The following is a 26,110-nucleotide window of genomic DNA, read 5'->3' as shown; positions in this document are numbered from 1 at the left end:
ACCAAGAAAGATCCAAGACGGGTACAGGAGATGATTCCAAATGTTGAAAGTACGACAATGTGTCGAGACTCTGTTTTGTCTGACTGACGACAGATATTGCTGTGAGTGTAGCAAGGAAGCAGAAAAGTAGCAGTCTTATGCTACTATCAGTAAGGGAGTGACCTAAATGAAGGCAATGAATGGCAATGCGTCAATGAAAACGCCTGGTTGTGGGAAAGGAAAGCGAAAAAATCTCTGGTATCTGGGGAGGCATTTATAGACTCATTTCGAGGCCGGGCGCCTGCCACTGATTGCAGGCTCTGCTTCGACTTTCAACGCGTGCTAGGCATCCATCGCCGTTTGCAAGTTCTTCATTTTTAGTCTACTGTAAGGCCTCATTCAATATCAACGTGGGACCTTGGTGGGCACCGTCCGTTTGCTTTTCGCGAAAATAGACACAACTTGGCTGGGCCCGTTGCCTACGCGACCGCGGGCCAGTAATGTCTTCAATCTTACAGCAGCAAACTCCATTAACTTAGAAACTTGGTCATTCGGCTTGAACCTGATTGAATCTTGTAGCAGTATTGCGCATGAGTATCAACATTAGACTTGTGTTCTTCGCATTCTGTCAAAACCACCTCGATACATCGAACAAGCTGTTATAACTACTAAGGACAACTCAGAGAGTGCTGAGTAACAATAATTGGTAGTTACTCAAGGGTATAAGCTTGAGTGAGGCGGTACGCGTAGTCATTTTATGCTAGAATCTAGACTGAAAATTGTGCGTCTTGGTTTGAGTGAATCAAACAAAACGCGTCTGGAAGCTACACGTCATCATTGTTTGTCAACATAAGCTGACAGCCTCAGCGCACAGTGAAGTGATCTGTAAGATGTATCCATTTGCTACACGAGAGGCAGATGAAAAGGGGTGAGAGCTTGTTCCTGCCATGAATTTGGCAGAATGGGATCATGCCTTTTCGAGGATGAACCGCGCCGCAAAGTCTCTTCCTAATCCTCCAGGGCGCATGCAACAAAGTCTAGATAATTCTTGTACTTTTGACCTCATAGTGGCGGCACTCTCTCCAACTGTAGTTGCTACAAGCTTTGGTCCAAGTTCCTGGGCCGTCCAACCGGGCGGAGTCTGCTTGTTACCAAAGAGCCCAATGCCAAGCATCTCTGTCCGGATCGCATAGTCATAGGTATCAACCCATTGGGCCACTAGAAAATCTCTCAATTAGCAAGCTGTATTAATAAAACGAAGGGATCGACACTGCCTCTCGTGGGGTCTCGTTCCGCGGCCATCCTCTTGGAGTGGCAAGAGAAGCAATCCTGACCCGCAGAATTGTTTAGAGATGGGAAGTTCTACTCACAAATGATTTGTGGCACTCCAGCACTACTGAATTATTAGCAAGGCATCTCCAAGTCATTGGAGAAAGTGTTAAAGCACTCTTCTCATTGTACAGGGAATGATTACTGACCAGATTGCTTCGTTCCAGGAGCTCGCTCCGCCATGGTTGATAGAACAAATGACTTGGCCAGTCTCCAGTATCGCCCCAGGCTCTACTTTGATCCACTCCTCAATCCGCACCCTATCCTCGAGCATCTCTTTGTTCAGAATATCATACAGTGATGACTTGACATCGACACTGTACGGCTCGTCAGGTGGCTGCTTCATCTTCCAAAGAACGCGCAAACCAGACAGCTTCGATTCGCGGCACGCCATATCAAACAATAGGCGAAGAGCCTTGGCCATCTCAATAGCTGAAGGTTCTCCCGTCAGACAGTGAGTCCCAAGATTGATCAGGACAGTCGGACCGGCGCAAAGCCATTTGAAAAGCTCCGGGTCTTCCTCAGCGACTGAAGCCGTTGGACGAAGGATTGGTCCGCACGTGACAATGTCTGGCATTGTCGTCAGCGGAAAGTCTAGCTCCGGTAGATTGCTGATCAGTATTGGAACTCCAGCGGGCGGGGACTTCATCAAGTCCATCATTACCACGGCTTCCTTGCCCGTCTCTGCTTTGACCAAATGTTTGATTTCCTTCACTCTGTCGTTGGTCATGGCCATGTACAAGCCGCAGAGGCTGTAAACGACATTGAGGAGCCGCTGGTACCAAGGGATAGGATACTCGCAAATGAGACCAAAGCTGATACTCTGTTAACAGGATTGTGGAATAGACGAAGGAAGTCGAAGAACTTTCGACAACAACTCCAGTATCGTTACCGTGTGCTGCTTACCTGGGATACTTCCACAGTCCAGCCAGCTTTGGCTGTCGGTTAGCGACAAAGTCCTTGAGAGAGTTTGGACTCAACATCAACCAGTTGCATTCAATGTGATGGCAAGCCGTGACTCCCGGGAAAAAGAGATTGTCAACCGCCACGATATCAGCGTCGACCTTGTCGATGATATCGATGCAGCTTCTGTACACCTCCATAAACTGCTCTGCATTCCACGCGCCCATGCAGACCGACATGCCTCCCAGAACCGTGAACAAGGTCCAGAAGCTTGGCGTCGTGTTGGCTACGGAGAAGAAGTCAATATCCGGATTCAGGATGCAGTCGATAAAGGACGTTCCGCGAAGCCCGTGGAACTGGATCGGCGAGGCGCCCGGGATGTTCTGAACGGCAAAGTCGGACATCTCGGTCACGAACTTGGCCAGTCTTGGGAACGATGCAATGTGCACCTCAGTGCTGGGGTCTTGCTGAAGCATGGCATAGGCTACAGCGAGATGGACGTTGGCTTGCCCATGTTCCGAGTTTGTGAGCATCAGAACCTTCTTCCGTCGAAGCAAATTGTGTGCTTCGTGCGCCATGATGGTCTGGATTTCTGCCTATTCAACAGCTAAAGTGAAGGATACTGTCAGAGCCTTAGTTAGAGGAAAACGTGACTGCTTTTCGTGTTATGTCGGATGTTGTCTGTAATCCCGGAAAGCAAATAGTTCCAGGATTTGAGCATTCGTGATTGCCAAAATTTTAGATATATTACGGAGAAATTTATCGTAATATGTGCCATGTGGAAACTCGGCCACGTCCAACTGTGGACGTGACTTGCGGGCCACCACATGGGTCTTTCGTTGCGGTGGAGATTCTCTCATCATCACCAAGCCGTGATCATTTTCTGACACTGCACCACTACGCAGCGCTTATGCCCAGCTCCGCCGGCATGTATAGCATCGGGCAAGATCTGGAAACGCGAATAATCACGCCGAGTGAAACTGATCTTGAGTTATTGGCCCCGTCTTAGCGGCACCTACCCGGGTCTTGCGCCTCAGCCCTAACGGAGCACCGCTGTGGGGATCAACGAAGATCAGTCTGACAAGCGCCTAAAGAAGGTTTGGCGATCCTCGTCAGAAAAAGTCAAGAAAGGGATGCAAGAGATATCATAACATTGTACTGGGTTCCCAAGTCGATGCTTTAGATTCAAGTACTGTGTGATGTCCAACATGCGATCGCTGGTCTTTGCTGACTAAGCTGGGCGAACTCACTTATCCAGCTTCTGGAGCACATACAGTCCTACTTTTAGGAGTGGACTTATCAATTGATTCATGTTTGAGATTCTTGAAAAGTTGGTATATTCTTCGAGGTCAGTCCACTTCTTGTGTAAACGTTTAGGTGATCAGCCAGTATTGTACCACTGGCAAAATCATGAGTTTATTCCTGGCCAAGTGCCACGATCACCAAGACACGAGTCTAAACTATCTTCGACTCGATCAAAATAAAACCCAAGGCTAGGAATGCAACAGGTATGATTCTGGTTGCGCGCGAACGCCAGTCTTGGTCACACGCCAGTGGAAAACTTCCCACAGTCCAATTTCGTTATGTCTAAGCTCTTCTCGGTCAATCAATATTTCAACATCTCGTCGCCAAAGCCTATGTATATGCCACTTCAGACTGTTGTATCTCGCCCAGCTTCTTGAATTTGTAAATAACAGAATCAATGCAGCAACAAAAGAAGAGCTGTCTTTTACAGTAAGATCGTTGTCACCTTGGAGGGTGGAAAGGATGATGCCTATGTTTTATTTCAATGAGAAAACCTATGGATATACTTTTGGTTGATCGTGCATGCACATATGTATGACATTTTGGGGCACAGTCATGTCTATACTCCAATAGTGGCAAGTATCGGAGACATTTTCCGACCCCGGACGGTCTTGCAGATTAGCCGGCTCGGGGCCGTGGGCGTTGCTATTGCTATTGGCATGAGCATATACAAAACGAATACCGACTGAGTTTGGATTGGATCAAGAATATGAGTGCAAAAAGAATTATTCGAATAAATTGGATAAGTTTAAAAACAGCAAGGAATGATGTCTCGGCCTGAATTCAACATACCTCAGTATACGGAGCTTCCTCCGGTCCCCGGAATGCCGCCAGGATGTGCTTGGGGTATTTGGGACAAGAATGGAGTGAAGGACCAAGTTGGGAGTCTAAATCTTCTAACCCCAGAGACTATTTTGGAGGCCAAGAAAGAGATTCAGACTGGAGTATCGGTCTCACTCAAGTGAGTAAAAGCGCACTGGTCAGTCATTGAGGAAACTAATGGGTATGATTAGTTGGCCACTCGAGAGGATTGAAGACCCAGGGCACAACCGAAACGCAATTGTACACAAGTTTCTCGACTTGAAGCCGAATTTGGTTGGTCATGACGATGAGATATACATCAATACGCAAACAAGCAGTCAATGGGACGGTCTCCGTAAGTGTTGGCCTGTGATTGATTGTAAAGAATAAGCTACTGATCTATGCAAGGTCACTGGGCGCATCAGCCTACAGGACTTTACTATAATGGTCTGACCCATGAGGAGATCAGTGGCTTGAACCCCAACAACAAGAACGGCATTCAAGGTTTGTGGCTATTCCTACATCTGATGCACTGGCGTTAATGTCAATAATAGAGTGGCAAAAGCGAGGGGGCGTCATTGGCCGCGGTGTTTTGCTCGATTATGTCTCATGGGCAGCTCAAAAGGGTCTCAGGTACAGTGCAGCAAGCAAGCATTGTATTACACACCACGATCTCATCGATATCGCCAAGGACCAGGGAGTGCAGTTTCGCGTTGGAGATCTTTTGATGCTGAGGACTGGATGGATCAAGTGGTATAATGAAGCGAGCTCCGAGGAGCGAGTGCAAGGTTGCAAGAAGCGCCACGATTACATTGGACTCGAAGGCACCGCAGAGTCCATTGAGTGGCTGTGGAATCAGCACTTCTCTGCCTTGATTGGCGATAACATGGCCTTTGAGGCTTGGCCAGCGGATGGGCCGTACCGTAAGCGAGACTACTTGAACCCAAAGTGAGATTTCACCATGCTGATGATGACGGACGATAGGCATTCATGACAACGCCCTAGCACTGTGGGGAACACCGCTGGGGGAGCTGTGGGATCTGGAGGCACTGGCGGAGGAGTGCAAAAACCACAATAGATGGACCTTTTTCGTCACAAGTTGCCCATTGAACGTTGATGGAGGTGTAGCAAGTCCGCCCAATGCTCTAGCGATATTCTAGAGCAGCACGCAGTATCAAAAAGAGCTGTTACAATTTGCAAACAGGTCCTGACCCTTGAGTTTGGGACAAAGATGAATGTGAAAGACACATGTTTGTTTGTAGCAATCAATATGATGTATTGTCACTGAGGGCTCACTCAAGGAACTGTTGGTTTATACATATTGTCCGCCTTGGTGAATCATGAAGTGTCTAGGGTATTTAGGGACGCCAATGATTAAGGTGACATTCTTTTTTAAAGTACGTAAAGTAGGTACCAACCTAGTGTGTATACCTAGGTATATACGTGTGATCTTGGGCCCCTGTCGCATTCCCACCAATAACGACCTTTTCTCGGCAAGAGAAGTCTTTCAGGTTTCACGATCAATCATCTCTCTGATGGCTTTGAGAAGATCTCTCTCCAGTGTTCTTGCCGATGGAAGCTCTGGGAAGTAGCCAAAAGCATGAGGAAAGCCCGGATAGACATCCAACTTGACTTGAACACTATAGGCACAATTAGCATTCTCTGGAAAAAGCAATAGAAGCACGCTATGAGAGGCAGTAGACCGAGCTTGTGAGGTTCCTCTTACTTGGCCTGCTGCAATTTGTCGACGTATGCGAGACCTTCATCACGGAGCGGATCCATACCGGCAATCTGCACATAAGCCGGGGCGAGTCCCGCAAAGCTTTCCCGCAAGAGAGGTGAAGCGTCCGGATTGGCCGGATTGGAAGGGTTATAATAGCTCCAAAAAAGCTCCATGGATCTTTTGGACAAGAGAGGAGCATCTTTTAGTTCTTCCATGCTCCAAAGGTTGAGGTTTGGAGGATAAACATCAATGTGACAGACTGATGGAATGCGAAGTATTTGACCTTTGAGACAGATCCCACGATCCCGGGCCCTGTGAGCTAACACGGCAGCCTGCACTTGATTAGCAAGGCCGGCGGAGATAAAAATAACATAGATTGAGACATACCATGTTGCCGCCAGAACTTGAACCGCCAATAATTAGACAGTTCACGTCCACAAGAATATGCGCGGCGTTTTCGATGGTCTAAATATGTCAGAACATGTACATTGCTCACTTCGTACCAAGACAGATACTTGCCCACACAACGGCGGCCCAGACGTCCTCAAGACCAATTGGAAACTGGTGTTCAGGTGCACTTTACACTCGTCAGTCTTGTTCCCAGCGATGAACAAATATACCTTACAGCCGATAGTCCATGCTCACCACCACGCAGTCGGCATGCAGACACATTGAGCGACAAGACAGATCTTCTCCTTCAAGATCTCCGAGCGTCCAGCCGCCGCCGTGGATACTGCATGCTGTCAGTGGCTGCGGAGAAGAATCGCGGTAATAGTGGTATGTACTAAACAATGGCCGGGCCGGGATTGGTTCTTCCAGAAGGTGTGTACAGCCTAAGGGGTATTTGGGCGCCATCGGCGGCAGGATAGGAGAGATTCTGTACAGTAATGCCATCTTCCATTGGCGGCACCATACTCGTTGCCTTTGCTTTCAAGAATTGCATTACATCTCGCATCTCCTTGGGCGAGCCAACCAACTGGGGCACTCGATCGGGCTGTTTGGTATAAAACTGTCGCTGTCAGCACGGAATATGGAAAGGCAGGAAAAGGTCTCACCTCGACCCACTCCGGATATGGATTTCCCAAGTGATGGTATGGTGAATTGTATCGATCCGCCATGGTGTTGCAAATGAAAGGCAGGGTGGGTGAAGAGTAGAAGAAATGGGTGACCATGGATGCAGCTCAAAGTTTCTTTCTGTGCAATGTGATCTGCTGTTACTTATACTTCAATACTTCTAGTGACGGCGTATACGCCACGCGTGCGACAGGGGGTACAGACGTTTCTCTCACAAGCCTCGATCGGCAATGAAGATCCGGAACACACAATACGATGGAATCAAGGTATGGTGCACTGAACCGGTAGAACAGCAAATAATTCAATTCAGGCTACACTCCAATACCCATCAATTAGGATTTTATGTCAGATTCCTCTTCCACCGTCGACATCAATAGATGCACCAGTCAGAAGGCTTGCTTCATCGCTTGCCAGCCACGCTGCCGTATTTCCTATGTCGGAAGGCACCGCAAATCGTCCAAGGGGGATTGTGCTCATCATTTTAGCTCGACTTTCGGGAGAATCTTCACCACCGAGAAAGAATGGCACCCTAGTTGCAGAATTAGAATCCTGTCAGAGTCAAGAGGCAAGCAGGAGTCACTCACATATTCGTCTCTCCGGCAACAGGATGGATCACATTGAAGCGAATATTATGTTTTGCCCATTCGAGTGCAAGCCCTTTGCTGGCATTGGTAACACCTGCTTTGGTGGCTCCATACCAGATTAATCCAGGCCGAGGTCGGGGTGAGGACATGCTGGAAATGTTGATGAAGAGGCCGCCCAGGCCCTCCCCTCTCTCCTTATAGTAGGGAATAATAACTCGGCTTGACCAAAAGAGTGACTTGAGATTGACCTTGACGACACGATCAAAGTCTGACTCGGCAGTTTCCGTGCTGGGGCCAGCGGTGTACACCACACCGGCATTGTTGACCACGACATCGAGCTTTCCAAAGGTCTGCACTGCGACTTCCAAGGCACGTTTCCAATCGCTCTCGCTAGAGACATCTCCCTTGATGGCAACGGAAGATCCTTTTGGATGCTTGGAGACGACTGCTTGAGCATTCTCCTCGACAACATCTAGAATGACGACCTTGGCGCCTTCATGAACAAACTTATCCACTATTCCGACCCCGAAGCCAGCTCCACCCCCTGTGACTATGGCCACCTTACCTTCGAGTCTTCCAGGATGAGTCATTGTTCAAGCAAGTAAGAATGATGTAAATGCACTGCAGTAAAGAAATCACAATTGCAGAGCCACTAAACGAAGCTATCCAAATATAGTCCGCGGCATGTAGTCTGAATCTTCACAAAGAAGTGGCGAGTACTCCACACATCACAGAGGAACCGCTTTCTGTGTTCCGGAAATTGCCTGAGCTGTATGCTGGGAGCGTGTCAGAGGCCGCTTTGTTTTCCGATTGAAAATCGGTGGCAAGACTTCGGGTCAAGTTTCCGGCCGGTGTCACAACCCCCGCATTCACAGATCGCCAGCTTAATGTTACTCTGATCAAGGGAATCACGTGCATCACGGGTCAGGTTGCCCCGCGGCAATACCACCTATCACAGGGAGTTTGTCCTGTTCTGCAAAGATGATGGCAATACCAGTAATCAATGTTGATGTGACTTGCGAACAGCTTATGATAAATGGTGACATCTTGACTGATGATAAGCACCGTCAAGGTTCCTGAGCAGTACATCTAATTTGACGCACAACGCAATGTATGAAGTCACCGAAGAGCCACTGGGCCATCCCCGGCCAATACGCGTGATCGTAGTAGGAGCAGGTGCAAGCGGCCTAAACCTGGCTCGTCACATGGAACTGCACATGAAGAATTTTGAGCTCACTATTTACGAAAAGAATGCGGATGTGGGAGGAACTTGGTTTGAGAATCGGTGAGATTTTTATTACACCAACGTAGCGAGCATACTTGCTTCTAACCTCGATCTAGGTACCCTGGGTGTGCTTGCGACATTCCATCTCATAATTATCAGTTCACCTGGGAGCCCAATCCGGAGTGGACTCATTAGTAAGGCGCGATGTGAAGTAATCTCATGTGTGCTGGATGGATGTTAATACGATCAGCTACTCGCCATGGAACGAGATCCTCCAGTACTTTCAGGGCATAGCGCACAAGTATGAACTTTACAAGTACATCAGGTTGCGCCATAGCGTCTCCGAGGCGATCTGGAATGAGGAACAAGGAATCTGGAAGGTCAAGATGCATGCTCTGGATTCGGGTGAGATGGTCGAAGATCAGTGCCATATTCTGATCAACGGAAGCGGAATTCTCAACAATTGGAAGTGGCCAGACATTCCAGGGCTTCATTCGTTCAATGGAAGTCTCGTCCACAGTGCGACATGGGATGCGGATCAGACTGTAGATGGCAAAAGAGTCGCAGTGTTGGGATCGGGTTCCTCTGGCATACAAATCATTCCAACAATACAGCCCGGTAAGACAATCGGTCGTGAATTGACGAATCAGAAACTGACACTTATACAGTCGTAAGCTCATTGTTTGCATTTGTGCGCAGCCCAACATGGATCACCGCGGGGTTCGCACAGAGTCATGCTGGGCCTGGGGGCGCGAACTTTGCCTGTAGGCCTCTGCACCAACCAACTGCTAAAAATGTACTGCTTTGACTAACTTCTTGCTAGTTTCCGAGGAGCAGAAACGGGAGTTTCGAGAGAATCCCGACGTATATCGTCGATATCGGAAGGAGATTGAAGGAGAATTGAACACCAGATTCAAATTCGTGAGTCATTATTTCTCTCCGTTGCATGATCGGAACTAAGTCATGGTATTTCTACAGATTATTGCGGATAGTGAAGAGCAAGCCACTGCGCGGCAGTTCTCCATCAACGAGATGAAGAGCAAGCTCAAGGATGAAGCATTGTTGCAACACTTGATGCCCGGCAATTTTGCCGTCGGCTGCAAACGACCGACACCGGGAAATGGCTTCTTGGAAGCGCTTTCCGAAGACAACGTCCGCGTCATCACGGATAAGATATCTCGAGTATCGTCAGATGGAATAGTCCTGGCAACAGGAGAGGAGCTGAAAGTCGACACGCTCATCTGTGCCACTGGATTTGACATTGGCTTTTGTCCTCGATTCAAGCTGATTGGACGAGATGGACGCGACATCAAAGAAGAATGGCGAGAAAAGCCTGAAGCATACTTGTCGACCGCCGCGGCAGGTTTCCCAAACTACTTTAGTAAGTTCTCGTGCATGACAGATGAAAGCAGAGGTTTAACAGCCACCCTAGTGTTTCTGGGGCCAAACTCGCCTGTCGGACACGGGTCTGTCCTGCCCATCATTGAGCATGCAACCAAGTACATCATCAACATGATGAAAAAGATACAGACTCAAAACATCAAAGCGGTTGCTCCATTACCCGCAGCGGTTCGAGATTTCAACGAACATGTCGCTGAATTCATGAAGAGAACAGCTTGGGCTACGCCATGTCGGTCGTGGTTCAAAAATGGCACGGTTGATGGGCCAATTGTGGCTTTGCACCCGGGGAGTCGCATACATTGGTTCCATGCGATGCAGCATATCCGTTTTGAGGACTTTGAGTACAAGTATTTCAGTCACAATCGCTTCCGATATCTTGGCCATGGCTTCTCCACCAAGGAGGAGCCGGGGCTGGACACAACGTGGTACTTTGACACGCCAGAAGAAGGCTACAACGACTATTGAGTTTGCAGGGGTCAAGACGCTGTATATAGATACGCAAATAGTGTATCGAGATTCTCATATTTGTCACGTGCTTCACAATCAATTCCGCAAGCCGTACATTATTGCGTGTCTAGAAATGTACCTGGGCAGTCGGAGATAAGATCAAGGTTATGTGGGGTAAGAAGTTGAGTTGACGATACTTAGATACTCGTTGCTTCCATCTGAAGCGCAAGCAGCGAAAAGAATACAATCGCACAGTGATTATTCGGGCTAAAGATCAGCCACATTTCTGTTGAAGCCAGCAAGCAGGACGAGCATTGATCAAATGTGGACCTTCTATTTGAACGGCTCTTATTTCCGGCCCCTAGCCGACTATTTGGGAACGTTGACAAGAAGAAAACGATTTTGGGGATGCGGAAAATCTATTTTATAAGGCATTATTGAGTTCAAACATGGAGTAGTCTCGTTCATTACTGTTTCTTCGATTTACGAATTGAAGCCCCTTACTTGCACGCTCCAATTGGCCAAACATGATTTTTGATCCAAACTCAAATTCCCTCCCCAAGAGGTCAGAGCTACCCCAAATTGCAGGGGCTCCAAAGGGAGCAGCATGGTTCTGGGGTGAAAATGACGAAGTATGATTTGAATTTTGTATCCGAAAAATCCCTTGGTAGCTAATATCGATAGCTGGGACGCTTGAATATGCTCACGCCACAGAGAATCGCAGAAGCATCGAAACTGATTCACGAAGGCAAAGTCGTCAATCTTAAGTATTTGTTCCAACATGTGAGGTAAAACCTTTGAGGTTGACTCTTCATAGCTGGCCTGCGCATTTGCCAAATCCGCCATTGTTTGGTCGTGAGCCGTTTCACCACGAGATAAAGTCGCTGGGACCACCAGGGAATGACGAAATTCTGCATTTCAACTCGCAAAGTGGATCTCAGGTGAGCCATTTCCCCGTTTGAAGAAGACAAAGACTGATGATGGAATAGTGGGATGGCTTCCGGCATGTATGTGTCTGTCGGCATTCATGTGTGACCAGTGGCTCACCCTCCAGCAGGTCAGCGTTGAGCATAATGGCCAGTGGCTTTATTACAACAATGTTTGTGTAATCAACCCGAAGCTTCGAATCGTAACTAAAATTGCAAGACTACACAAGAAGACATCAAGAATAGCTCCCGCATCGGCGTGCAGGCGTGGTGTAAGAGTGGCATCAGTAAGTCCTTCCATTAACTATTGGGGGCGGTAAATATTGAGGAGATGGCACCCATGCCAAAAGGGTAGTCATGTCCATGGACTGATACGGTATAGTTGGGAGAGGTGTGCTCTTGGACTACTGGCGTCATGTCAAAGGCAGTTATGACCCGAATAGCAGACACCCAATTTCTGCGACAGAACTTGAAGCCTGCGCCAAATCCCACGGAATCGAGCTGAGATATGGGGACATACTACTGATCAGAACAGGTTGGATCGAATCGTATGAGCGAATGACTCCCGAGCAGAGACTGAAGCTGACGCAAGTGCCGAAATACGGTCATACCCTAGTCGGAGTTGATCAATCAGAGGAAATGGCCGACTTTCTACACGACAACTACTTTAGCGTCGTGGCTTCGGATGCACCTGCGTTTGAAGTATGGCCACAACGTCCAGAGTGGAATCACCATGTCAACCTTCTCCCATTGTGGGGTCTTCCCATTGGAGAACTCTGGGACATGGAGGCGCTGGCGAATACGTGCCAAGAACGTGGGCAGTACGAGTTCTTCTTTGCCAGTATGCCAATGAACATAGAGGGTCAGTTCAAAAGGATTTCAGAGGTTGATTTCAACTGAATTAACCCCATTACAGGTTCGGTTGGCAGTTATTCAAATGCCATGGCGATATTCTGAACCTTCAAGGGTCAGCACAGCAAGCTCTCTTTTATAGCGCGTCTAGATTTGGCCAAGGACGGAAATATTTGACTTGACAATGTTTTTCTCATTTGAAACAATCAAAGATATTCCACTATTTCGCACTTATTTCCTGCCTGCGAGATATTGTGATGCTTGGAGCGATGTGATGCTGCATAAGTATGTATTCAACCCTAATAAGCCCCCGATAAGTCGAAATCTAAGCAGCAACTATGCCTGTCGATGAACTTCCTATAGTCAGAATATCTGGATCCACCGGAAATACATGCCATGGGTCACATTCATCGAGGCAAGTTAATTTGTCGCACGGTTGGAGGCAATTAACCGTGACACCGGCGCAATTGCAGCTTAATTGTGATGTGACTGAGTCGATGGAGCAAACGCAATCATCTTCGAAAACGTCTCTGAAGCGGGGATCGGGATCTCCAAACCGAAATGGAAAGAACTCGACGCCATACGCATGGAAGCCAGTGAAATGTGTACCGGGGGTCACGTAAATAAGATTACCCCTTTCGTTCAAGGTGAATAAGGGCATAACACCTGGCTGGGCCCCGACAGGCCCAAATTTGACAAAAATGATTGATGACGTGGGTTCAACGAATGAATAATCGAGGTACAGCTCGCTCTTCTGTTGTGCATCTTGAATGCGGAACGTTGGTTGAGGAGACTGCGTACTCGTTACCGTCGCCGCCGGAGTGGGTGGATCAACTGGGACTGCAAACCAGAATATCTTCTGAATATCGGCAAAGGGTTCAGCGCACGACCAAAAGCTCTCGACGTAAATGAAGCAGATTCCCAGGGACGCATTCTGATTGCAAGTGAGCCGTGATGTGATTGGGTCGATGGTATAAGTGTATGGAGAATAATCTTTGCTCCCTTCTCCATATTCAAATTCGGGGTGCTCTGGATGAGCCAATTCAAAATCACGGTCTTCCAAACCCCACAGAATGAAGCCTTCTGTCCGTGACCCAGGGCCAACATGAACAATGTTGCCCTTGTCGTTCAAGGTCCATGTGTCATTTTCGCCTAGTCTGGTGGCCACGGGAAACCCTAGTTTTCCGTTGATATTGTTCCGGTCATAAGAAACTGCAAGTTTTCGTGTTTGTCCTGCATCTTGGATCTTGAAGGTTGGTTGCGCAACGTTGCCGCTCTTTGTGCTTGATGGCGCAGAGCTGGCTGGGGTCGTCGTATTTGACGCGATCGGGGTTGCATACAAGAACAACTCGCTTGAAATTGCATCCGATCCATTGCATGGAAATATGAATCTAGACGGATATATGCAAAACCTTGTGAGTCCACCACAATCGCAGTCCAATTGCAGCGTGTCTTCATCGATTGAACAAGTACAATTAGGTATTGAACATGCACAAAGGCGGAAGACAGAACCAGGCTCACGGAACAAGAATGGATAGAACTCGGTTCCAGATGCAACATAATTTGTCGTGGGGAGCTCAGGACTTATATGAACAAGATTCCCGTTTCTGGCCAAGGTGAAAATGGAAGTGTTGCCTACTTCAGACGCCGATCGAAAGTATGGGAAGCCTCTTTTGTCGCCGGCATACTCTTCATACCACAATGTCACCTCTTGATCTTCTGCATCCCGGAGAACAAAGGTTGGCTGGACCGGGTGGGCGCTTGTTGTACTTGTGGTCGGGACTGTGGTTTGCAAGTTGTCCAAGGTCGCAGAGGTCGAGAGAGCGCTCGTGGGTACGGCGGTTATCCCACCGCTGTACACGGGTGGCGGCATCAGTGTATAGTGACCATGATGCTGATGATGCCGCTTGGTAAGAGCTTGCTTGGTAAATAGCAGGCCTAGGACAAGTGTGAGACATAACATCGTAACGTGAGCAATATTTGCCAGAAATAATCGCGTTGCAGTATAAGTGGATGAAAAGTGATAGATATCAACATAAGATCAAAACTCGTTTGCAGCATGGCCAACTTATTGACTTATTTAGCAATGCGAAGGTATGCATTCCCCTTTTCTTCACAATTAAGAAGCGTTGACAGAAAAGAAAAGGCGGCCATTTCCACAACTCATACCGTTTCGACTCCTTCATTAAACTTTCGTAGTTACAGGATATCTCCAACGGCCCAAGCCGCTCGTGGGCTGAGATGGGAGAAGCTTAATACTTCATGATGGCTTGATTCTCACCTCGGTAAGTGTTATGTCAAGACTACCGAGAGGCAATTGACTTGAAAAATTGGTCTGGATGCTGGTATTTGAATCATGCCGGTATTTGCATTTTTCAATTTTACCTATTATGTAGGCGACAGGTTGAACAAAAAATACAAATTGGCATCATGATATCACGAGTGCTCGTGGCATTTCAGCTTCATTCCGCGCAGCACGGGTGGGGTGAATGCGCACTAGGACGCCCCTGAGCTTTGAGCTAACCGTTAAGGCGGGCTGCTTCAGGTAGCATCAACACTCTCATAAATCCTGACGGGTGATAAATCTTCGGGACTAAAATTTCCAAATTTTGCATCATCGTGCCCAAATCTATTTTGTGTGTCCCATCACATGGTTCATGTTCCAGACCTTACGAAAACGGAGAATACCAGCAGTGATGCACGGACTCTTTCAATTAGGGACTTCTATGCGACTATTTGCCTTTTGAATACTATTTGATACCATCATACTGCTTCAGCAATCTGTGAGGGGCCACGCTGACTGGATGGCTTAGAGATATAGAAGTCGAGATGATCCACGCCGATGTACTGCCTTCTTAGATATTGTTGAACAACATTGTATAGACCTTCGATCCTGAGGGATCTTGTACCATGATGAACAACCACAAATGAAGCAGACACGAAAGTATTCACAGGCCAAACTGTGCAAAGCCCACTGTCGGATGTCGACTTCGACAGTGTCGGCGAAAATTATCCTTTCTGAACCATGGTTTATCGTACCTGGTGCAGTCCCTGACCGTGCAAACCCAGTATTCTTTGCCGAGTTTATGTTTAGTTTCGAGGTGGCGATTCAGGTTATTGCGACCGGAGAAATTCTCCATGCACAAGTCGCAGCGCAGGTGAGAGGTGTTGTCGCTTTGAACCACTGCTGGAGTATCCGCAAAGGTTGCACTGGGAGACCGCAGTGGGTTTTCATCCCAGGGATGTGAACCATCTGGGATAGGAGAGTGGGGAATCCAATGGGCGTTGAAATCGTTGAAATCCTCGGAATTGTCTTGGTGAGTACGAAAGCAAGATCCAAATCCTAGCAAGACAGTATCAACGTTGTCATTATCCGAGAAAAACGGGGGGCCGGCGGGTGCCGGGTGACATTCGTGCTCACTGCAATGCTTGTGCACGTCGCCATCCACACATCCGCTAGAGCCAAAATACCCGAAATCCTGTGATGATGAGTGTGTTGAAGGACCGTGGCTGCCTAAGCAGGATGAGACTTGTTGACTGAGACAAACATGCTGCTGTTCGTTGCTCGACACGAGTTAAGCACTGCGGGCCTCCTGTTTAGGGCACAGGAGGCCCAACCTCAGTTTATAAGAAGGGCTGGGCGATATGGGTTCCAGAAGGTTTGAAATGCAGAAGTATTTTCATAAAAGTATGACTATGGTATGATTGGAGAGGGAGACGAGGCGAAAGGATCTCGAGAAGTTATGTACAATATATATCCGCGTGAAGTAAGGAAACTTTACCTTAACGTTATGGCCCGACCGTATAGTCGCAACACGATACTTACTGAGGGCTGTTAACCGGAGAATATGGTTTCTTCCGTGTCTCTCTACACTCTATCTGGGCCGACTCAGCGTGTGGTTGAATAAGATAGTGATGTGCCGAATGACCCCGCTTGCAGGTTTGACAAGGCAATGCTAGCCTCAACAGGCCAGAAGCCACGGTAGCGACCTGCAATAAGCTCAATCCCATGCAGTCGCAGCCTCAAAAATGGCCAATCGGGAGGAGGGCGGGAACATAATGGACATGCACGCCTCAAAATCAACCAAACATCAAGCAGCGTGATTTATCATGCAGCCCGATACGGGCCGCCCGTGGGAGGATGCGATGTCATTGCAACCGCGGCTCATGCTTTTCTTATCTGGTTCGCGCTTAAATCTGTCATTCCTCACTTTGAACCAATCTGCGTTGCCGGTTTAAACTTTCGACCCCTGACCGCAAATCATGATAAATTTTGTTTTATGGACAGGCATGTGACAAGATACCGATTTTGTGTAAATTAAGCGGATTTGTACCTTTAACTACAATACACGTTGGTGAGGATCAGAATTGGAAACCCGAGAGAAAAGATCAGGAAGTGGAAGAAAATGAAGCATTGATAATTTGGAATCCGAAGTGTGCGTGTAGTTGCCCTCACATCTATAAAAGAGATGGGTAGATCCTGAAAATTGAGGAGAATACACAATCATCATTCTAGTCATCATCGCAACATTTCCCAAGAAAACAACTATCCAATTTTATTTCATAAACTGCATCACAAACCTCGAGATGACCATGGTTCAGGATACTAATCTGTTGTCAGATCCGGCTCTACTTGAGAAGGTTGACAGGCTCCGTGATTTGAATATTGGCCAACATGTGCCCCTTCCTCAGGTATGTGCCCAGACCAATATTGAGCAGGGTCGGCCACAGACTCACCTTTCACACAGCTGGTCGTAGTCGGCGATCAGAGCTCTGGCAAGTCTTCATTGCTAGAAAGCCTGAGTGGGGTTCCATTCCCGAAGGATCAACAACTTTGCACCCGGCATGCTACTCAGATCACATCTCGACGTACCAATGGTAACGAACACGTTGAAGTACGCATCATCCCCGGCCCTCACTCATCCGAGGAGCACAAAAAGCATGTTAGTGGATTCAGTATGAAGCTCAAGTCTTCCTTGGAGTTGAAAGATCAATTCTTGGAAATTTTGAAGAAGGTCAGTTGATCTCGATTATCGTCCGTCAAATTTCAAAGCTCAAGATGAAATAGGCAAATGAACGAATGGGTTTGAGGGCTGATCTCAAGTCCGAGAATGGCACGGTTTTCAGCGAGGACGTACTCAAGATCGAGATTCATGGACCCCGTGAGGACTACCTAACCATTATTGACGTACCTGGCATTTTTCGCACTACCACTCAAGGTACCACCAAAGACGATATGACCATGGTGAGGGATCTAGTCAAAAGCTACATCAAAGAGAGTCGTACGATCATCCTCGCGGTCTTGCCGAGCAATGTTGATATCGCCACACAAGAGATCTTGGAACTTGCAGAAGAGTACGACAAGAATGGGGAGCGGACAATTGGTGTTCTCACGAAGCCCGACCTGGTTCTCGAATCTGGTGCACAAGATGCCGTCTGCGACCTCGTTCGGGGCAACAGGAGGCCTCTAAATCTTGGCTACTTCCTCGTTCGCAATCGTGGGGCGGACGGCAATGCCTTGAAACAGTCACAACTTGATCAGTTTTTTGAGATGCAGCCGTGGAAAACTCTCCCTCATCATCGACTGGGAATTACTGCACTTAAGGCCCAACTCTCGACTCTGCTGCTCGACATTACCCGCCAGTTTTTTCCTCAGCTGGGGCGAGAAATCAATGAACAGATCAAGGAATGCAACAAGGAGCTCAACAGCCTTGGGCCGCCGCGTCAGGATGAGCGAGAGCAGCGCAGCTTTCTGAATCTGATTGCTGGAGCATTCCAGGATCGCGTTAGAGCGGCCTTGTCTGCGGACTACAACGCCGATGCAGCATTTGATGAAGACGAGCTACGTCTGATCACTCGCATTGCCAATATAACGGAAGTCTTCAGTGCTGACTTTCAAAAGAAAGCTCATTCCCGCCCGTTCGCTCTCGTCGGGGTGTCGGAACCGTCTACCCCAAGCAACGACTTTAGTAATTCAGACAGTGAAGACGATGAAGCCATGGTACAAAAAGTGCGATTGCTCCTCCAAAGAGCCAGTCTTGATGACCTCAGAGACGAGGAGCCTCATGAACTTGGCGACATTATGATACCGCCGCCGCTGCAGCCTATTGCACCCCAGGACATCACAGAGTGGATCGAAGATGTCTACCTGCGCTCACGGGGCCTGGACCTTGGGACCTTCAATCCAAATTTTGTTTCTGTGGCGTTTGCAGAGCAGTCGCGCAAATGGGGTCAAATGACCTGGACCTACATGAGAAGATGCATTATCGCTCTTCATCGATTCATCGGCACCGCTCTCCGTTCCGTCTGGCCGGATCCTCAAGGGCGGGGCAAACTATGGGCCGCAATTGTCGGGAGTCTCGTAGAGAGGTACAAGGCGGCCATCGAACAGGCCGACCTACTGATAGAGGTGGAACGCCGCAAGAAGCCGTATACTCTAAATCCACAATTTGCCAAGGCTCTGTCGAAAGCTCGCGGGAATCGGATTGCTGAGCTTCTGAAGCCCACAGCTAGGAAAGATCAGGCCCAGTATGGCGAGGTGCAATATATGGTTAACCTGGACGACATCCCCAAAGTCGCCCAGGAGAAGCGCAACATGGAGCAGTTGCAGGAAAAGATTCATGACATCCTTCAGGCTTACTATCAGCTGGCGCTCGATCGATTCATTGACAATATTTTCCAGCTGGCGGTTGGGTTTCACCTGCTCCATGGCCCTTCGAACCCTCTCAACGTTTTCAATCAGGATTGGGTAATTAACCTTAGTCCCGAAGAGCTTGAGCGGATTGTCGGCGAGACTAAATCGGCCAAGTCGTACCGAACAAGGCTCACAAGAAAGATCGGCGACTTCAACAAGGCTATCGATATCATCAGGTCGTAGGAGTAGGTAGCTTGGAAAGCCATTGCAAGAGGCAGTGGGCAGGGGTACGGCTGCTGCTATCACGTGCTAGTACGACGACCGTCAAAGCCACATCGGCTTTTCCGCCCTTTTGACGTCTACACCCACTTTCCTTAGCTATATCTGCCATACTGGAGTGAGAGATCACCGCACCACCAGCACTCCAATCTTGTGCCTCTTCAGCTCAAATATATTCGCTCTTTCATTTTATAACCATTCTTCCATCGTTTCTGTGCGTACCGTGTACTGACCAACAGGCGTCCTGCCATATAGCCCAGCTAGTGCTGTGAGTATTCGCAACCAACGTTGAGTCATCCATCCATCATACCTGATAAGAGCTCTATCAATACCATAGAATGCATAGGGAAATGGGGGTTTCTTACCTCCGTGTGGCGAAAGTGTTGTTGCAGTGACATAGCTTGCGCGACGTGAAGACAGCCAGACGACACATTCCGCAATCTCTTCCGGGTCCCCGAGTCTCTGCAACGCCAAATTGTCTAGATGACCGCCGACTCTCTCATTCGCAAAAATGGTCAACATGGGAGTCTTGATGGCTCCTGGACAGACGGCATTGATACGGATGCCAACTGAACCGTAGCGCATTCCGTCGGCCTTCGTGAAGCCAACTACCGCATGCTTGGCCGCCCCATAGGCGACAAGATTGGCTTGTCCCTGTCGTCCAGCCATGGACGACACATTTAGAATGGAACCGCGACTCTTGTGTTTGCTGTCTGGCGACTCCAGGGGATCTTGCTTCTGCATATGGAGAATCTCATACTTTTGGCAGAGCCATGTACCGCGAGCATTCACCTGGAAAAGCTTGTCCCAGGACTCGCTGGAAGTTGCTACTGTCTCGCCAGAGATGCAAAGTCCTGCGACATTGCAGGCATAGTCGATTCGACTGAATTTTCCGACCGTAGTATCAATCATGGACTTGATCGAATCCTCTGAGGCAACATCTGGCTCAAGTCAGTGCTGGGATTTCCACAAGAGGGACATGTCTAGCATACCGAGATGAATGACGAGAATGTCTACATTTCGAGTCAAGTTCTCAATCGCATCTCTCGTCTCAGCGACGCCGACCTCGTTGATGTCGGCAATTGCTATTCTCGAGCACCCCTCTTGTGCAAGTAAGAGAGCTGTCTGACGTCCGATACCTGGTCGCCTTTAGTATTGCCAGCACACAAATGATAGTCAATAGTTCCCAACAATACCTGAACCAGCTCCCGTCACTAATGCCACTCCTGGGAAAAGCATAGTCAATATGTGCAAGAAGAGCAGATGATACCCCTACTGAGATGCAATGTTCGAACCATTTCCGAGTAATTCGAGAGTTTCAAATTGGAATTCGGTTTTAGAAATATTACAAACCTGAGGAGATGAATTGACGCTCTACTACATGGCTGCTGAAGCTCACTTTACCCGGGCATCCGAGATTGGGGACATCGGGGAATAGCACAATTCCGATACTATGTGCTTGGGCCGCGATGGGATATCCGGATCATGCCAGAACTGAGACTTAAAGGGTGTTTTCTAGGCTGAGGGCTCGTATACTGCTTATTTTCCGTGCAGTCCGTTGGGCCTAGCTTGGGTAGACACTCATTATACGGAGAAGGGGAAAAAAATTGCACTCGTGTACACAATGGATCGATGTCTATCTTGCCTTGAACTGCAGTTGTATTATGGTCCTGGGTCTAATAGGAAGGCAAAACCTCGACCGGGGTTTTCTGAAGCCCGGCCAGCTTGTCTTCATTCCTCCATTCAGTCAGGATACTGAGGTATTGAACTCCACCGCCACCATACGGATTCGCGCGTGTCACCTTCTCTGACATTTTTCCTTCTTCATTGTAGTAGCCCGGCGTGCACTCTTTTAGGAACTGGGCTCTGGGCGCACCAACTTTGAGAATCTCTAGCACCCATTCAGCTTCTGCTTCTGCAGTCGGCTCTATAGTCCTGATGCCACGATCTTTGCAACTCTTGACGATGTACGCAAAGTGCTGACTCATAAAATTGGCGCTGTGTACATAGTTGGGAGTCGAACCAGATTGGGCAATCGAGACCATGAGAAGGTTCGGGAATCCGTTGACGCCCCAGCCGTGGAACGTTGATACCCCATCTGCCCACTTTTCCGTTATGGTCAAGCCTTTCCGGCCGTAGATTTGCGTCCCAGTCTGGTGGGACCACTCTTGTTGCCATTCAAATCCGGTTGCGTAGATGATACAGTCTAGTTCAATCTCCTTGCCGTTGGCAATGATCCCCTTCTTGGTGACTGCTTCCACGCCTCGCCCATGCGTATTGACCAGCGTGACGTTTGGACGGTTAAAGGTCTGGAGATACTCGTCGTGGAAACAAGGCCGCTTACAAAACTGATTGTACCATGGCTTCAAGGCCTCTGCCGTTTTTGGATCTTTGACCAAGTCTTGAACACGTGCTCGAATGGTCTCCATCTGTCTGAAATCTGCGAGCTGCATTTTCGCCGCCAGCTCCTCGGGACTCAACGTGTCGTCGCCACCAGCCCCAAACCCACCGGCCACGGCGCGGAGGATCTCTGTCCACTTGTCATTGACCATGTCCTCGTCAGTGGGCGTACCGCTGACAATGGAGTTGAAGTTGTCCATCCGTGCTTGCTGCCAGCCTGGCTTAAGTGAACGGGCCCAGTCTGGGTCCGTCGGTCGATTGTCACGGATATCAACAGATGACGGCGTCCTCTGAAACACGTACAACTGCTTGGCCCATTCCCCGACCCGTGGCACTACTTGAACTGCAGACGCTCCTGTTCCAATAATAGCAACCCTCTTGTCTGAAAGGCCTATCAGATTGCCATAGTGATTCCCTTTGGTGTAATTGTAGTCCCAACGGCAGGTGTGAAAACTAACACCCTCAAAGTCCTCGATGCCAGGAACCCCGGGAAATTTGGGCGTGTGTAAGGGACCAGCCGCTGGGATGACCCACTGAGCTTGCAAATTGTCTCCGCGCTGAGTCTCAACAGTCCAGATAGATGCTTCCTCGCCCCATCTGAAACTTTTCACCTCTGTCTGGAAAAGCACATTTTCGTACAATTTGTACTTCTTGGCAATATTTTGGGCATGCTGAAACAGCTCAGGTCCACGAGCGTACTTTTCCTTTGCCACGTACCCCAGCTCTTCTTGGAGAGGCATATAGATGTAGGACTCTATATCGCATTGCGCGCCGGGATATCGATTCCAGTACCTTTTATTGTGTTAGAAGATTAGACGGAATAGGGTGCTTGAGATAAAATCACCAGGTGCCACCAAAATCACTGCCCTTTTCAATGATCAAGATGTCATTGATGCCGGCCTGTAGGAGTCTGACTGCCATGAGCAGGCCCCCGAATCCTCCGCCAACAATGATGACCTCATGATGGGCTTGCACAGGTTCGCGAACAATGTGCGATGCACTCCAAGGGTCGTCTAAGAAGTGGCCCAATCCGGACTTTATGACGTGTCGATATGTCGAGGTATTACCTGACTCTAGTCGTGCATTCTTCTCCGCCGTATACGTTTTGCTTAGAACCTCTGGGTCGAACCCAAGAGATCCATTTAAGTCGCTGGCCTGTCTCTTCACTTCATCAATTGTGGGCTTCAACCCTTCAAGATTTTGTGCAATATTGACGTCTGCCATATTGATAGATTATTGTTGCAATGTTTCCAGGATTGGGAAATAAGGTACTGATCATTGAACGACTCTGAGAAGATCCTAGATAGATGTCTCCCCAGCTCTTCCGAGTTCTTATCGGCCTCCTTAATATGAGTGAACACTGGCTATTCGCATCTTGTCTCAATCTGGGCAGTGAAAGAGCCATAAGCGACCCAAAGCCCAAACGGCATAAGATTACCGAACATTGTCAAGACCGGAAAACTGTCATTTTGGGTGGCGCGGAAAATCAAACTCCAAAGTCCGCTGGATCCGGGTCATTGGGAACACCCCACTCCAAATCGTGTCCAGACCTACTCTCTGCGGAATGAATCCCAGTCAAGGCCCGCTAAGAAATTTGCATAATAATTGATTTCCAATGCAAATTAATCAGTAGCCAACATTCGAAAGGTCACCGACTTGAAGGACGTTTGGCTTTTTAAAGAACTGAAGACTTGAAACATCATCATGAGCAAGTCAACCAGCTCACTTGTTGGTGGTGTGGTTTTTGTGACCGGTGGAGCATCGGGTAAGGGCCCCCAGAACATTATACAAATACTAGGGAGTCTTGCTAATCCACTGACAATCACAGGCATTGGGAAGGGTACTATATTTGGATTCATTGCCAGCGGAGTGAAAAACATAGCCATAAGTGATGTTGATCGGACCGCATTAGAAGCATGGGTGGCTGAATTAAGCACTCAATATGAAAATGTCGATGTGCTCGCGATACCAACAGACGTCTCCTCTGAGCCCTCAGTCAATGCTGCCATTGAGGCAACCGTCAAAAGGTTTGGCCGCATTGACATTGCAGTGAACAATGCTGGTGTGAGTGGCCCGCGAGGAGAGGCGTTTGACATATCGTTCCAAGAGTGGCAGTCTACAATCAACATCAATTTGAATGGGGTATGGCTGTGCCAAAGAGCCGAGATTAAACAAATGTCCAAGCAAGAGCACTGCCACCTCTCTTAATTATCTCCGATCATATTACAGCCATTTACGTTTACACTCAGATCCAAGGGCCTGCGATACGGGAGGGGCGTCATTGTCAACGTCTCATCAATGTATGGTGTTGTTGGGATATCGTCCAGCATGCCGGCCACGGTATATGCAGCGTCGAAGCACGCAGTGATTGGTCTAACGCGAACGGTATGAAGTGTATTCTCAGTTGCGATTCGGGCTCATAGATTCCATCTAGGAAGCCAACAAGTACGCTCAACATGGGATCCGCATCAATGCCATTTGTCCCGGCTATGTCGACACTGCCCTATTGAAGGAAGCTACAGCAGCTGGCCACATGGAAGCAGAAATTCTAGCTACTCCGATGAAACGTATAGGCCAGGTCGAGGAGGTTGTGGACTGTATCATCTTTCTTGCGTCCTCCATGAGTAGTTTCATGAGTGGGTCGACACTCATAGTAGATGGGTTTGTTCATTTTCCATATAGCGAGGCGTTTGCTGAAATTTTTCTAGGGGCTATACTTCCAAGTAAGCATCACTTTCATGGTCACGATAGTAGGTTGCCTCATGGGAGATCCGGAATAGTTTCCATGCAGGGCGGGCGCGGGAATCACATCCCTTCCTCAGGAGAAGGCCTCTTGTCGCACTCGAAAACAGTCAATTTCAGATAGCTCAATGCCGCAGCTGGCTTCATGGATTGGCATGATAAGTGTCTTGCATTAACTTTATGCGCTCTCGTGACATGCACTTTCGAGATCCTTCAAGAAAGCCCACCGAGATACTACACCCCATCCTTTGGACTTCCAGTCATTCAAAGGCTTGGGAAAGAAGTCAACAATATTCCTGACACTGTCGTCATGGGCAAGAATGACCAGAATATCGTCGCCCGAATCTGTGTCCTGCACGTTTGAAATGGTTTTCCTCGAGGCCTGTACATCATGTGTGTACGCTGCTCCAGCTGTGGCGTCGGGAATGTCAAAGAATGCCATTTCTTTTGATCTTCCCTTGTTTTCTAAATGGCTTGCCCACTTTGCCGCTGGGCAGGGATGTACTGCACTTCCAGTCAATGGGTTCGGGAGTATCGAATCCGGCAAAGGGTGCCATGGTGATGGCCGAAACTCTCCGTTATGATGGCATGCGTCGGCTCCCATCAAGATAAAGGTATCGTTGCCTTCACCTGAACTTGTCCGTACCAAGCCACATATATGTCCGATACTGTGACCCGGTGCATCCACCAAGTAAAGAGAGCCATCTCCAAAATAGTCATATCCCTGGAACGCGCCTATAGCCACAGTGGCAGCAACATCGGGGCCAGAGAAGTTGATTTCCCGCAGCTTGTGGTTTCTGAATCTCTTAGTTCTTGCTTTCTCTATGACGAAATGAGAAAGCAATAGAATACTCACTCGTAGTCGGTTTGCAATATGGGAGACTCTGGGTTACCCGGGTACCCAGGCAGAAACGCGCTGGAAAACCCGGGACCGACAATGATGTCTGTTTTGGATGGAAGTCTGGCCATATCTCCAATGTGGTCCCAATGATGATGACTAGGTATAGGATTAGAAAAATTCTTGTCGGTTCCGGGTCCTTTCCAAATTCTTACCTAAATACCACTGCTTCAATCTCGTCTCCCTTCACGCCACCTTCGAGTAATATGTCCACAACATCCTTCTCCACATTAATTTTGATTCCATCACCACTGATCTCATGTTGAGCCTCGGGTGGAAGATTATGCCAGTCTTTTCGAAGACCAAAGTCGAAAAGAACTTTGCGACCCTGAGCATTCTCAATCAAGAATGAATAGGTGGGCATATAAAACTTGTCAAACCCAGGAACCTTGGGTTGAATGTAATTGTCCACGGGGAAATCCCAGAGAAAGGAATTGTTGATGATGGAGACCTTGGCGCTTGCACCCTTTGGGATGCCGACGGTGCTGAGCTTGGAAGCCATTTCGAAGTGAAAGACACGGGTGTGGAGTGGACGTAGTTGATTCGCCCTCGAGTTTATGAGCAGTGGGCGCAGGTAGGAGAACTATAAAGTGCAGCTCAAGCAACCA

At 48.4% G+C, this 26,110-nt stretch overlaps 12 protein-coding genes across 12 annotated transcripts; 5 read left to right on the top strand and 7 right to left on the bottom strand.

Annotated features, from left to right (window-relative positions):
- Positions 1-946: 946 nt before the first annotated feature.
- PFICI_02381 (uncharacterized protein) lies at positions 947-2,789 on the bottom strand (the record flags this gene model as incomplete). The annotated part of the gene is made up of 4 exons (XM_007830962.1): positions 947-1,197; positions 1,350-1,372; positions 1,458-2,123; positions 2,215-2,789. The coding sequence occupies 4 exons, from the start codon at positions 2,787-2,789 to the stop codon at positions 947-949; spliced, it is 1,515 nt and encodes a 504-aa protein (XP_007829153.1).
- A 1,494-nt stretch (positions 2,790-4,283) lies between these two features.
- PFICI_02380 (uncharacterized protein) lies at positions 4,284-5,477 on the top strand (the record flags this gene model as incomplete). The annotated part of the gene is made up of 5 exons (XM_007830961.1): positions 4,284-4,477; positions 4,530-4,672; positions 4,726-4,821; positions 4,872-5,240; positions 5,302-5,477. The coding sequence occupies 5 exons, from the start codon at positions 4,284-4,286 to the stop codon at positions 5,475-5,477; spliced, it is 978 nt and encodes a 325-aa protein (XP_007829152.1).
- A 347-nt stretch (positions 5,478-5,824) lies between these two features.
- On the bottom strand, positions 5,825-7,158 carry PFICI_02379 (uncharacterized protein; the record flags this gene model as incomplete). The annotated part of the gene is made up of 7 exons (XM_007830960.1): positions 5,825-5,957; positions 6,044-6,372; positions 6,428-6,505; positions 6,566-6,617; positions 6,666-6,773; positions 6,826-7,049; positions 7,096-7,158. 7 exons carry the CDS (start codon positions 7,156-7,158, stop codon positions 5,825-5,827), a joined length of 987 nt encoding a protein of 328 aa, XP_007829151.1.
- Positions 7,159-7,459: 301 nt separating this feature from the next.
- On the bottom strand, positions 7,460-8,288 carry PFICI_02378 (uncharacterized protein; the record flags this gene model as incomplete). The annotated part of the gene is made up of 2 exons (XM_007830959.1): positions 7,460-7,643; positions 7,699-8,288. The coding sequence occupies 2 exons, from the start codon at positions 8,286-8,288 to the stop codon at positions 7,460-7,462; spliced, it is 774 nt and encodes a 257-aa protein (XP_007829150.1).
- Positions 8,289-8,807: 519 nt separating this feature from the next.
- On the top strand, positions 8,808-10,789 carry PFICI_02377 (uncharacterized protein; the record flags this gene model as incomplete). The annotated part of the gene is made up of 7 exons (XM_007830958.1): positions 8,808-8,983; positions 9,040-9,117; positions 9,174-9,541; positions 9,592-9,687; positions 9,747-9,844; positions 9,902-10,304; positions 10,356-10,789. 7 exons carry the CDS (start codon positions 8,808-8,810, stop codon positions 10,787-10,789), a joined length of 1,653 nt encoding a protein of 550 aa, XP_007829149.1.
- Positions 10,790-11,298: 509 nt separating this feature from the next.
- On the top strand, positions 11,299-12,654 carry PFICI_02376 (uncharacterized protein; the record flags this gene model as incomplete). Its single annotated transcript, XM_007830957.1, has 8 exons — positions 11,299-11,403; positions 11,456-11,538; positions 11,589-11,712; positions 11,761-11,778; positions 11,829-11,870; positions 11,918-11,984; positions 12,080-12,559; positions 12,614-12,654. 8 exons carry the CDS (start codon positions 11,299-11,301, stop codon positions 12,652-12,654), a joined length of 960 nt encoding a protein of 319 aa, XP_007829148.1.
- Positions 12,655-12,874: 220 nt separating this feature from the next.
- Positions 12,875-14,512, bottom strand: PFICI_02375 (uncharacterized protein; the record flags this gene model as incomplete). The annotated part of the gene is made up of 1 exon (XM_007830956.1): positions 12,875-14,512. One exon carries the CDS (start codon positions 14,510-14,512, stop codon positions 12,875-12,877), a length of 1,638 nt encoding a protein of 545 aa, XP_007829147.1.
- Positions 14,513-17,136: 2,624 nt separating this feature from the next.
- PFICI_02374 (uncharacterized protein) lies at positions 17,137-19,426 on the top strand (the record flags this gene model as incomplete). The annotated part of the gene is made up of 3 exons (XM_007830955.1): positions 17,137-17,241; positions 17,298-17,564; positions 17,618-19,426. 3 exons carry the CDS (start codon positions 17,137-17,139, stop codon positions 19,424-19,426), a joined length of 2,181 nt encoding a protein of 726 aa, XP_007829146.1.
- Positions 19,427-19,651: 225 nt separating this feature from the next.
- Positions 19,652-20,701, bottom strand: PFICI_02373 (uncharacterized protein; the record flags this gene model as incomplete). Its single annotated transcript, XM_007830954.1, has 4 exons — positions 19,652-19,706; positions 19,773-20,403; positions 20,455-20,601; positions 20,659-20,701. The coding sequence occupies 4 exons, from the start codon at positions 20,699-20,701 to the stop codon at positions 19,652-19,654; spliced, it is 876 nt and encodes a 291-aa protein (XP_007829145.1).
- Positions 20,702-21,138: 437 nt separating this feature from the next.
- Positions 21,139-23,086, bottom strand: PFICI_02372 (uncharacterized protein; the record flags this gene model as incomplete). The annotated part of the gene is made up of 2 exons (XM_007830953.1): positions 21,139-22,654; positions 22,707-23,086. The coding sequence occupies 2 exons, from the start codon at positions 23,084-23,086 to the stop codon at positions 21,139-21,141; spliced, it is 1,896 nt and encodes a 631-aa protein (XP_007829144.1).
- Positions 23,087-23,566: 480 nt separating this feature from the next.
- PFICI_02371 (uncharacterized protein) lies at positions 23,567-24,589 on the top strand (the record flags this gene model as incomplete). The annotated part of the gene is made up of 5 exons (XM_007830952.1): positions 23,567-23,627; positions 23,691-24,039; positions 24,112-24,247; positions 24,297-24,523; positions 24,571-24,589. 5 exons carry the CDS (start codon positions 23,567-23,569, stop codon positions 24,587-24,589), a joined length of 792 nt encoding a protein of 263 aa, XP_007829143.1.
- A 193-nt stretch (positions 24,590-24,782) lies between these two features.
- PFICI_02370 (uncharacterized protein) lies at positions 24,783-26,004 on the bottom strand (the record flags this gene model as incomplete). Its single annotated transcript, XM_007830951.1, has 3 exons — positions 24,783-25,401; positions 25,461-25,601; positions 25,658-26,004. 3 exons carry the CDS (start codon positions 26,002-26,004, stop codon positions 24,783-24,785), a joined length of 1,107 nt encoding a protein of 368 aa, XP_007829142.1.
- Positions 26,005-26,110: the final 106 nt, after the last annotated feature.

Source organism: Pestalotiopsis fici (assembly GCF_000516985.1).
Source record: "Pestalotiopsis fici W106-1 unplaced genomic scaffold PFICI_Scf_2, whole genome shotgun sequence".
NCBI classification, from domain to species: Eukaryota; Fungi; Ascomycota; class Sordariomycetes; order Amphisphaeriales; family Sporocadaceae; genus Pestalotiopsis; species Pestalotiopsis fici.
The sequence above is the reverse complement of the archived record's forward strand: the minus strand, read 5'-3'. Positions and strand labels throughout refer to the sequence as shown.